The 12,547-nt window shown below is 38.0% G+C and overlaps 2 protein-coding genes across 2 annotated transcripts in view; one reads left to right on the forward strand and one right to left on the reverse strand.

The window, feature by feature from the left end:
* The window catches only part of LOC134812251 (2-oxoisovalerate dehydrogenase subunit beta, mitochondrial-like), a 704,467-nt gene that overhangs the window by 196,953 nt on the left and 494,967 nt on the right, over positions 1 to 12,547 (reverse strand). The window lies entirely within an intron of this gene.
* LOC134813147 (galanin receptor type 1-like) lies at positions 10,732 to 12,445 on the forward strand. The gene is made up of 3 exons (XM_063820833.1): positions 10,732 to 10,846; positions 11,013 to 11,905; positions 12,437 to 12,445. Exons 1-3 carry the CDS (start codon positions 10,732 to 10,734, stop codon positions 12,443 to 12,445), a joined length of 1,017 nt encoding a protein of 338 aa, XP_063676903.1.

Below are 12,547 nucleotides of genomic sequence, written 5' to 3' on the forward strand. Positions count from 1 at the left end.
CTCGAAAAATAGACACAGTAATAAAAGAATGAAACTCTATCACGTCGCATTTGTGGACTCCAGTTTGCAGGTAGCTGTTATACAATGTTAAGGTTGCCAATGAGCAGTCTCTGGCTTATGATCGGTAAATATTTTGTACTGAAATTGTATTATCAATTTTATTATTGATAACATTGAAGTAACGGAAATTGTCGAATGATTTTTATTTTTGGGGTACACTCGTTGGTGTCTTCAGTCACCAGCTACTTTACAACTTTTCCCATTTTTATTTTGATAAAATTGTCCTGACGTATATGATTAATCAAATCATGATTTGCTGAATATTTTGGAATTAATTTAGGGTAACTTAATTATTTAATTCCTACTCCTAGATCGAGCAGTTCACTTTTGGGTCTCGAATTTAGATTACCGATATAATTATAGCTTTTACGTAAAGTAATAAGTTTTATAATCAACAAAATACGAAAATACTAAAATATTACCTTAATGGACAAATATAACCAGTCACCTTCAATTATCACCAATATCCCCGTTTGTGGCACCCTACCTTCACTCGAAACCGTTGGATGTGCACGGCTATCTACATCTGGACAATTAGAGGTGGACTACTTGTACATATTTGTTTATGTACGTGACAGAAATTTTGGGTTTTAGTCAGTTAACCTCCGGCCCAGCATCCAGATTTCGAGATTCTAGTAATGGTCCTTTAGGATTAGAAGCAGTTATTCTCTCGAAAAGTAACTTGATTTTAATTAAATGAGCAGATATATGAGACAAAAATTTAGGAGGTCATGAAGTTAAAATTAAATTTAAATCTGCAAAATTGCTGCTTTCAAATGCCATGCCATTATAGGTAAAGTACTTTGGTAGTTCAACGTCAAAGATCCCAGTTATTTTCGGAAGCATAAGTACTAAACTGAGTAAAGCTGGAGACTGAAGTAAATGGCAAGATTAAATACATGATCTTGTATAACATTTTCTGCCGTAGCATTTTCAATTTTGTTAATTGTTCATTGTTGCGATCGAGATCTGATATTGGAAAATGTGTTGCACAATTTTGAAACAGTAAACAATTAATTTGAAAGTAATGCTTTGAACTTCTCTGACATTTCAGATACAAAAGTTATACGCGTACGTTTTCCTTTTCGAAACCCATATTTAATTTAGGTTACTTTAAGTATAATTGTAATTTTTGAAGATCTTGAACTGGACTATTTCCTAAAAGCAAGAGTTCAGAGTTGATCCTCTTTGAGTTTCACATATTTGATATTATTATTAGTAAGGCCAAGGGCAAAGGGGTCGTTTACCTAGTACGTAATCAATTTTTTGGCAATTTTTAACACCTCTCCCTCCGTAATCAACCGTAAAGACCAAACCATCCCCCTCCTGTCAGAAATATGACGCAATAAAGGCCTAGAGCCTGACCCCGCCCCCGACCCCCCTCATCCTTCAAATTTTCAATAGTTATCAGTTATACAATGTGCAATTTTATTTTTCTGAAAAGTTTTGACATCTCTGGCCTCTGGTTTGATTTCAGCAAATTTATGATTTTTCCTGAACATTCACCCGGCATGATCAGATCCCAAAATATCTCGATCGGTCCGTCGTAATATATATCTATATATGAACGGTCCCTACATTAGTTGTAATATATATGAACGATCCCGACGTCAAACTTATAAATATTATGTTTCACTTTTCAGCTGACAGGTTGTTAATTTGCGATGGCTGGTGTGTGGTGGCATGCAATGACAAATAATAAACTAAACCCATCACCATCGCAATGTTATATTGTGGTAATAATACCGTCATGCCGATAAAACCATGGAACTTATAATGCTTATTGCTTATTGCTTTATTGCTTTATTGGTCATGGAATCGAACATCATGAAATCATGATGCGCTAACCAATAATATTTAGGCCCCTTGTAGCTTGTTTAACTTTAACTGTTATAAAGATAAAAATACTGTCCGAGCTTTTATAATTATAGCTTTATAGCTATAAATTTCCTCGAATTATCATGAATACTTAATTATCTCACAAGTTTCTAAATATGGAGTTGTTGCAAGCAAGTTTATACCTCGCAATCTGTTATGTGTTATGTGCCCTCTTAAAAGCTATTTGTCCATACTACAATCAACTAGCGGTGTGGAGCTTAGCTTTTGCCCCGGCCTCAACTCTGATTTAACAATTATTCCTTATATTTGTGGGGGTATGGTGACGAGGGTTAATTTTCTGTCATAATATTACGGTAATGTTAGAAAACTTGGCCATAGGCCACCAGCAGTAGCACTGTAAGTGTAGTTTAACTTTAATTAATCTGCTTCTTTACCTACGACTTATCATTCCAGCAGCAATTATTTAATCATTAATTCTTGGTCATGATGTAATTTTTCCGCGTTGGAAATTAATATCGCACCCGGAATATTTTCTCGTTCGGCCGATTTTTTCTGTGGAACGAATGGCGACTTTCAATTTGGATTTCTTCCTCTTTTAAATTGAATGAAATTAGTCGTGCATGTAATAAAATTTATTACCTGGGGACCCCAGGCTATAATATTAATGTTCATAAACATTAAATATATAATTACCTGGCCTAAATAATGATTTGGTGGAATGACAGAGCACCGTCCAGTAAAGAATTTATTGCCATGAATTCATAAGTGAATCTAACGTCGATATGGCTTGCCCAGGCTTGAAATTGACAATAATGGGTGTTGAGATATTCAACACCCATCAGTATTCAGTATCGCATCAGATTTGGGCACACCAATTCGCTTCTTTAGTGGCTTACCCGGATCATTTCCACATTAAAATCATTATTCATACACATGTTTAGATTATCCAGAGATAACTCTTTCGCCATATAGGGAACACAGTAAGTGTCGTTTGTTTCAATTTTATTTTATGGCTGATCCAATAAAGTTGAAAGTGGCGAACGCAAATGAGGAAAACAATCATGGAATCACCGTTGGAGACAATAATATCACTCAGCAGTGCAAATGGATTGTGGAACTCATTATTAATATTGCCACCATTCAGTTGTGCAAATGTGACATAGCAACGTTGAAAGACGACCAAATCCATCATATCGCAATTATAAAAAAGGAATTAAGGTGTTATATATTAGGTGTGACCAATATATAATATGTTAACATGATTAGCACCATTGGCATCATTATTCATTGGTGCCATTGTCATTATTACCGTAATCGACATTCGGCATCGTTTTTGTCATTATTGACATGCTGATACTACAACTACGAGTAAATTCTACGCTCGAAGTCATTGCGAGCTCAAATCACCTGCATCGGTCACGCAAATAATTGGCTATCCACTAACATAGATCTTTTGTCTTCCGACAAAATAAAATCCAGATCCACCAAGAATTAAACATGTCGCCCTCAAGATGGTCAAGATTGCCTTAACCGCAGTATCGGCCCAGAACTTTGTATTTCCCGGCCGGCCCTGACTACAAGTACATATTTCATGTATCGCCGAATTTGAGTTTCCGAATCACGACTACCCACCTTTAAGATTCATCTGACAACACTCCGATTTGTACAATTCGTACGCGTAATTGTTCAACTGCATTTATTTTTAACACTGTTGTATTGGAAAATGTTAAGTCAGGTCCTTAAGCATTAAGAAAGTAAACGGTCGTTCACATGTTATTAAAGTATTTAATCACTTTCAGCCAATTTTTAGCCCCCCTTCCTCCTCCGTGATCAGTTTTACACATAGCTATTGTGTTAAAATTACACTAGCATTAAATAATTTAAACCCCTCCCCCCGTCAGTGATTACGTAATATGTGAACACTGAACGATCCCTTACTTTTTTATTAAAGACGTGACTTCGTCGAAGTTTTCGCAATATCGCCATTCTTATACAGTTAACATTTGGTTGTTATTTATGATGATTTAAACGATCAGACTCGCAATTGTTCGACCGTTTGAATGATCATGGCATTCATAATTATCGAGTAAGGAATCACAATGCTCGGTATAACTATATTCAAATGTTCCCCCTAAATAGCCTGAGCCCGATTGTGTGTTGGTAAATCAGCCTGGCATTTCTCGAGGTACCAGGTTCGATTGCCGACTCTGTCACTAGCCGTGGGGTGAGCGTCGTCGACGCTCAGTTAAGGATCCTGAGTGGTCTATGCAGCCCCCTGTCCACTCAGCCGAATACTCGAGAAATCGGGTGTGAGGGTTAAATAAGGAGCCATGCCCATTGCAGCAAAGTCTCGGGCGAAGAAAGTATGGTACACACTACCTTAACCGTCACTGGCCGGTCTAATGTATAATTGAATCCTTCGGCTTCCTGTAACTGGCTGGTTACACTTGTGTACCAATGTGGCTGTTGGAATGTCCGAAGTTAAATAAGTGTTGAGATTTTTTTAAAGCATTCGGTTGTTATGTATGATGATTTAAACGATCAGACTCGCAATTGTTCGACCGTTTGAATGATCATGGCATTCATGATTATCGAGTAAGGAATCACAATGCTCTGTTTATTCAAATGTTCCCCCTAAATAGCCTGAGCCCGATTGTGTATGGACTAGTATGTCTGTTACATAACTATAAGCAATTTGGCTGTATGGTAGCTATACGTTCACTTAGTTTGATAGTTTCTCATGGTCATGTTAATTTGCTCAATTTGGGTTAGGTATATCACTATTTTTATTCTTTGAACTTGAAGTGGTCCCTTTGTGCGTTGAATTCAAATTAACTTAAATGTTGAATGTGATACTTTGTATTGGACAAAATCTAAATCACATGTCGTATAACGTTAAAAGTCTTTAAAGCTACCTGAGGGGCAGGGGTGAGGGGTGAGGGGTGAGGGGTGAGGGGTGAGGGGTGAGGGGTGAGGGGTGAGGGGTGAGGGGTGAGGGGTGAGGGGTGAGGGGTGAGGGGTGAGGGGTGAGGGGTGAGGGGTGAGGGGTGAGGGGTGAGGGGTGAGGGGTGAGGGGTGAGGGGTGAGGGGTGAGGGGTGAGGGGTGAGGGGTGAGGGGTGAGGGGTGAGGGGTGAGGGGTGAGGGGTGAGGGGTGAGGGGTGAGGGGTGAGGGGTGAGGGGTGAGGGGTGAGGGGTGAGGGGTGAGGGGTGAGGGGTGAGGGGTGAGGGGTGAGGGGTGAGGGGTGAGGGGTGAGGGGTGAGGGGTGAGGGGTGAGGGGTGAGGGGTGAGGGGTGAGGGGTGAGGGTGAGGGGCGAGGGGTGAGGGGTGAGGGGTGAGGGGTGGGCTCGGAATATGATGAGTGAACTGCCAAAAGTAGGGTCAAAGTAGAGCTGCAGAGGGTTGCGGTTTTAAATAATAATAGTCCCTCAGCTATAGCCTATAAGTGCCATCTAGAGAACATACATGTTTAAGTAAGTCATGTGATAGTCGAGCGTAGAGTGATTAATCATCTTCCGAACACGAACAGGTGATCAGCCTAAGTTTTTGATTGTGGTGTCATACAGACTAGATTTGAGGCACTGTTCATGTGAAGACTGTACCAGACATAATTATGCACAATGTTTGTTAAATAGTTAAATATTACCTGTGCCCTGTGTTTCATACATAATTATGCACAATGTTTGTTAAATAGTTAAATATTACCTGTGCCCTGTGTTTCATACATAATTATGCACAATGTTTGTTAAAGATTGCTTGTGCCCGTCGCTTAGCATTTTTAGGTTGTACCGGGTGCTTTAATTTATATACTCAAGATAAGGCAATACTTAATTGTATAAGCTTGGTAATTATTATGCAGGTGTTTTGATTACCTGGGGACCTCAGGCTATCATGTTCATAAACATAGAGTCGAATAGAGATTCGGCGGAATAACAGGCTGAGCGCGGCCCAGTAAGTGTTTTGAGTGCAGTATACCGATCCAAATTAACAGCGGGGCCACTTCATTATTACTGGTTTTGTCTGGCAGGGGAACGGGCGTAGTGTTAAAATATTATGGATTCTTTTGATTTTGTTTCGGTATTGACGTTATAATAGAGATTTGAGTTCTGAATTCTGGTTTGGCTACCGTTAGTATAAGGTAGTTCACATCCTATCGTTAGTGAGACCGTTCTATCCGGCTTTGAAAGTCTCGTGACCCACCGTTAGATTTTTCTTTATATGGTCTGAGGAGCTCTAAAATCCTAGACTTAACATATTTATAAAAGGTGGTCTCCGACGAGAAGCAAGACATATAGTTGACAGCTGTTTAAGCTACTGCGGGCTTTAAGATATTTTGTAATTTGTTTTACCCCGCAAATGTCATATAGGTTATTAATACTTATTAATATTAGACCTGTTACAAATTTCGTAAACCTATCCTATAACCTATCACAGAGTTTTCTACTGTATGAACACGTGATTTGACACGTGGTCCTGCCACGTTTAAAATAAAATGCCTGGTTGATGGTTCCCAATTAGTATGGTTCCCAGATATTTAATTTGCTCTCTCTCCTTTTAATTTAAAAGTCGTATCCGTGCGAATTCGAAATTGAGCTTTTTTCAGCATTTGGCTGCTCCGAGTCGGACTCAGTAGATACTTATATTATAGTTGTCAATCATGTAATGCTTTTGGACACGAAGGGAAACACACAACGTAAGGCTTGAAATCTTCGTAAAAATACATCATTATAGAGCCTGTAAAAAAATTTAACTTTAAGATAAGCACTCTATCAAGTAAAATTCATATATAATCATCATAGTTGTCAATCATATTTTACCCGGTCCTAAAGTCCCTCGATAAATTGTGAGGCCGCCTAGCACCAAAAATTATAGTTCTGGCAAAGGGGGCCATAAGACTCCTCCAATACGAAGGCCGATTAGGTATTACTTCAAGGAGGGGATATTTCATTTAGTATTATTTGATTAAGTACTCGTAAAGCTTCGCCATGGATCGGGAAAATGAGACATTTATTCGTTTTTTATTGGGCAGTTCACAGTATATATATGTGCGTTTTATGTGTCCCACGTAGCTAACTACTAGTATATAATACATATGATTTTATAGATTCATCGGAAGAGTAATACTAATAGCAGGAGGTAGAGAATATTGTAATATTTTTGTCATAAGAAGAGTTTTTAATTAATATAACTATAAGTGTAGGGGTTAAATAACTGCATTGACTAGACTCATTTATTATAGTTACGTCTTTATGCTTAAATACTTAAATACTACCGATAATTTAGGTTAAAAACGACATTTGGTCCCTACCCTCACACAAGATTATTCTCAATTTTCTTGTTGTGTTCCACAACAAACATTAGGGTATTTTCTTGACCGCATTCAAATTATCAGGCCATATTATTACTAACATATACTTTCACGTTATTATTAGTAAGCCCGAGTAGTCAGCATGAGTGGTTAACTAGATTTGTCAGTTTGCTAGTTTAGTCTGCTAGTGCCTACTTAGCCAACTTACTTAAAGGGAGTTATTTTTGAATCGTGTATCTGTATAATATAAGCATACTCATGGTTATGGCTATGGTGAGGACCAAAGTATATTTGAGCACTCTTAGCTCAAAATGTAAAACATCTTGCTTCGCAGTCATCTCCAAATGTTGGCTGATCACAGCACAATTTATAGAAAATTCAAGGATTTATAGGTCTGCTTAAACTTAAAGCAAAATTCAGCAATTATTCGCTATCGTTACAGCTGCTTTGACTATCGAGCAATGACTGTTAATTCTCAAACCGCATAATTTCCGAAACTCGGTGACAAATGATATTGGATTTTGTTATTCATAATGATAAGGTCTGCAATTATATATATTTGTAATGATAACGCGGATCAAGATTGCCGATGAATATCTTATTATGCTTTATATGTATCAAATATTATATATTACAGTATAAAAGCTTCACGAACTAACCTTTAACCAGAATTTATTGAGGCAAAGTCAGAAGGACAAGTAAAAGTATACCTTATCAAGTATCAATACCGTTCTTTCATAATTACCGATACGAGGGAAATTTAACCGGGTTAAATTTGGACCGACACTAATTTTTTCGATATTAAAACTGCCCATTGTAAAAATCGAAATTTCAGTTAAATGAGTGGATTTTTACGATATGATCCTGATTCCTGACATTATATGCCTGACATTATGCCTGATATGTCGCACGCAGTTTACCCGTAAATTAACTGAAAAGTAGCTAGGATTTGCCTAATATAATTCTTTAATACACCCTTGTAACTGGCACCATTATAATGGTGCTGGGTGACTGTGAGGGTTCACATGCTACAGCTGGTGCCTGGTAACAACCCAGGTTAGTCAGCTCCCAGATAGGGAGCTGACTAACCTCCCAGAAATTAGGTTTCTCATGCTAATCCCCGATAGCTGCCGCGACCTAATAAAAAATATTGCTGCTAAAAGCAAAATTCAGCAATTATTCGCTATCGTTACTGCTTTGACTATCGAGCAATGACTGTTAGTTCTCAAACCGCATAATTTTCGAAACTCGGTGACGGTAACACGACATCTGTCCGACAGCGACATCTGTCCGACAGCACTATTTTCTTGTGTTTGAAGTGATATCTCAAATTTGGTACATCGAAATTTACCCAAACTTGCACAAATCGGTCGGTGACAAATGACATTGGATTTTGTTATTCATAATGATAAGGTCGGCAATTATATATATTTGTAGTGACAACGCGGATCAAGATTGTCGATGAATATCTTATGCTTTATATGTATCAAATATTATATATTGCAGTATAAAAGCCTCACCTTTAACCATGATTTAGTGAAAACAAGTACACTTTGTTAAGTACTAATACCGTTTATATTTCTTTAGACTCTCGTCACCTTCACTGATGAACCCAACTTATACCTCCGCGAACAAACAAGTATTCATGCAGCATAACTGCTTCGTACACGTCTGATCTCAACTCAGAATCCTTACTAATCAGTCTCGGCATTCATGAGATTCAGGCACAAATCGGCGACACTAATAGGAAATCTGGCCCGCTATCATAATTAGGTCGTCTTAATTTTCATGCCCTGCCGCTGAGCCTCCTCCGTGTCTCTCAGTCCGGCTAGTCGGGGCTGGGCTTATTTGTTGTCTGCTCGGCCACGCAGCTTAAGCTATTAGTACTATAAATGTGGTAAGGAAAATCTAAACTTTTTGTAAAGAAATGTTCATTATTTATTTATTTATTTATTATGCGATGCAATCGTTTCATCCGTCAATGCTTGTCGACCACTTTGATGCTATTAGTATTACTTTATTAATGATACTATCATATTTTGCTATTATGTTATTTATGCTATTATTGATGCTATTATTATGCTGTATATATATATTACCTGGGGACCCCAGACTATTATGTTCATATATATATATATATATATACAGGGTGGGCCAAAAGTTAGTGTGCAAACGTTGGGTCTTATACCTCCGCCGTGTTTTATATTTGAGAGCTGTTGCTTTGCAGATGGCATACTGTACTTACTGGTTCGAGGATTCCGTCGTCAAAATTTGAAAATTCGAATATTTTAGACCACACCCATTCAATATTAAAACACCTTTATTGTTTTCTCTGAACATGCTGAACGCCTAATTTTTTCAGAGACGGTAGATTATCAAATGTTGCATATGATCTGAAAACATGAGGCAAAACGGATTAGAAATGACGAAGTTATCAAGCATTTTGTGTATCTCGTTAACAAAATTGACTGAGTGATTATGTGACACCGTGACACGACACCTTAATTGGGCACCCTTAACAATTCCCATAATGTTTAACGGGGTAGTTAACGGGGTCACCTTATCACGTGATTAGGTAAACCAATCACCTGATCACACGTAATGAATAAAATCGTTATGCTTCATATCTCGGTCATCTGAGAAGCTACAGTTCTAATTCTTTCAGGACAAACGTAATTCTAATGGCCAAACACAATTCAATAACATTTAGCTTGATCTGACTATCCAAACTATCAAATAAATGTGAAAATGAACCTCCATTTGAAAAAAATGAACGCGAATATTTTTCGAGTTGACAAATTCCTCGAACCAGTGGTGGTACTAAGTCATACCAGAAGGAAGTATTTCAATTGGGCACTCAGTGACTGAGCTATTAAGGCCAACGTTTGCACACTGACTTTTGGCCCACCCTGTATATTACTGTAAAGCTGAATTTTAATTTATTAATCCTAAGCAACATGTTTTTCAATGCAAGCCCAGGATCGTTTTAAATTTTACCTCAAAGCCGAGCCTCGTAAATTGGCTGTCAGCTTTCAACTTGCAACTGCTTTATACTTTTATAGTATTTTGGTGACTTTTACTAACTGGAAGATTTTTAATTTCATTTACTTTTAGATTGAGATTGGCTATGATTAAATCAGTCTGGTGTTTTAATATAATTTCTTGGGAGAACTAGGTTATTTATAATATAATAATTGTGGTAATATTCCACGAATCAAATTTTGAATTCGGTTCATTTTACGAATCGATTCCAATCCGATCATCATACAACAATACTCTAATTGATGAGATAATTTACTGATCATGGTTAACTTCGACATTAATTTGACTTTTTAAACCGTACTTCATAAAATTATGTGACGATTTCGACAATTTTTCATCTTTTTGTCGACATTTGATCAGCTTAAAATGCAAATCTTCGGCATAGAATTCACAGCGTGGTTATCTCAAGACTCAAACTCAAACTATAAAATTATAACCAATATCATTAAACTTACTAAACTAAACAGCAGTACCTTGAAGGAAATGACACTTAGAGCAGTGGTGAACTGCACAGGACTGGAGACCCTCTACGACGATGTCACTTCTGATGTTCAGAACGGTTTTCTCCTAGTGTACAGTATCCTCGTCTTCGCTGTTGGTTTGTAGTTTTTATTGTGGTTTTTATTTGATGGTCATCCGAAGTAAAATTGTATTCGTATTGACAGGCTATATCGATGGATAATTTTTGAATCTGAATATTTTGATTAAAATGATTTCTGGGCCGAAGCCGTATATATTTGAACCAAAATGTTTCATTTGTTCAGGGTTCCTAGGTGACTTGGTGGTATTATTTGGGTCAATATCCTACATAAACGTGACTTACAACATTGACAACATAACGATCCTATTCGTGAAGCACCTAGCAATAGCTGACCTGCTTTCTCTGATATTCGTGGTGCTTCCTCTGGCTATCCTACACGGTGCACGACGCTGGGTGCTAGGCTGTGGCACGTGCTACCTCCTGGGTGTGGTTAACAACTACCCTGGCCTTCTTCACATCCACTTCATTCTGCTTATCTCCGTTCATAGGCTTCTCAGATGTATCGCTCCGGTTAAGTCTGGGGCTATGTTCAGGAAGAACAAGGCTTACTTAATCGTGGGGCTCATCTGGGCCTACTGTGCGATCCTCCCTATCTTCACCCTCTTCTCCCAGCAGGAAATCCGTCTTATAACTGACTCGTGCACCCTGGACACCTATGACTTTGGAACTTCTCGTATAGCAGGAATACAAACCGGTACCATAATGACAATTTTCTGGATTCTATCCATCTGCCTGCCATTTACATTAGTTATAATTTGTATCGTACTGCTTGCAATAACATCACTAAAACTAACCGGTGTGATATGGAACAAAAACAAGAAGATCCTCATAACCACCCTCCTTATCGGAGGTTCCTTTGTGGTTTCGTGGTCCCCCCACATTGTCTTCACCATATGGAGAACATTTGACCAGAGTCTCTCGTCTTCATCCCTTAACAGACTTCCTCAGTACTTCCACATGGTTAGTCTCTGTGTCAATCCCATCATCTACACAATCGTCAACCGGAATTTTAAGAAGTTCATGAAAGAACATGCCAGGAAGGTTTCTGAAGCGACCACATCATTTTCAACAACAACAACGACCACAGCCCACAAAAATGAGACGCTGAATAATCGGGTGAGAAGATGGACAAATTTCGAGATCATATTCGAAAACAACTCGCCCAACAAGACTCAAACCTCTCGGAATTCTCAAACAAGGCGATTTTCTTACGCCCCTGGAGCTTTCAGGGCCATTCCCGGGAGGAAGAATAGCAGAAGAGTGATCACCGCCAGCCATCCCGAACTTTCTGTTTCTTTCAATTTGTGTAACTCTACGTAGTGGTGCAGCAGTTAAAATATTATTATTAGCTGATTACGTAGTGTATTGCATTTTTTCATTTTTAATCGTATTTTGTTTATGATGTTGTCTGCTTGGCGCTTTTCCGATATTGTGGCTCTCTTCATTTTGATTTTGTGTGCAAAAACGTTGATAAAAGTGTAACTGTAAAATTAAAATGTTGTGTGTAAAATTGACAAGAGGGGATATTCTTCTTTGATATTAATTAATTAATCACTATAAGTTGTCAGTATTTTATCGTTATTATTTGACATGATAATTTCTAGTATTTCACATGATCACAGTAAAAGTAAACCTTTTGTCTTTAAGGTAAGGTAAATGGTTATAAATCACTATCAGGCTCTGAAATCTCTTCATCACGGCTTAAATTTTTGACGAATTTATTCCAATTTTAACCAATTTTTTAGTAGCGTTTGTATT

The sequence above is a fragment of the Bolinopsis microptera genome, chromosome 3 (genome assembly GCF_026151205.1).
Source record: "Bolinopsis microptera isolate Bmic1 chromosome 3, MBARI_Bmic_1.0, whole genome shotgun sequence".
NCBI classification, from domain to species: Eukaryota; Metazoa; Ctenophora; class Tentaculata; order Lobata; family Bolinopsidae; genus Bolinopsis; species Bolinopsis microptera.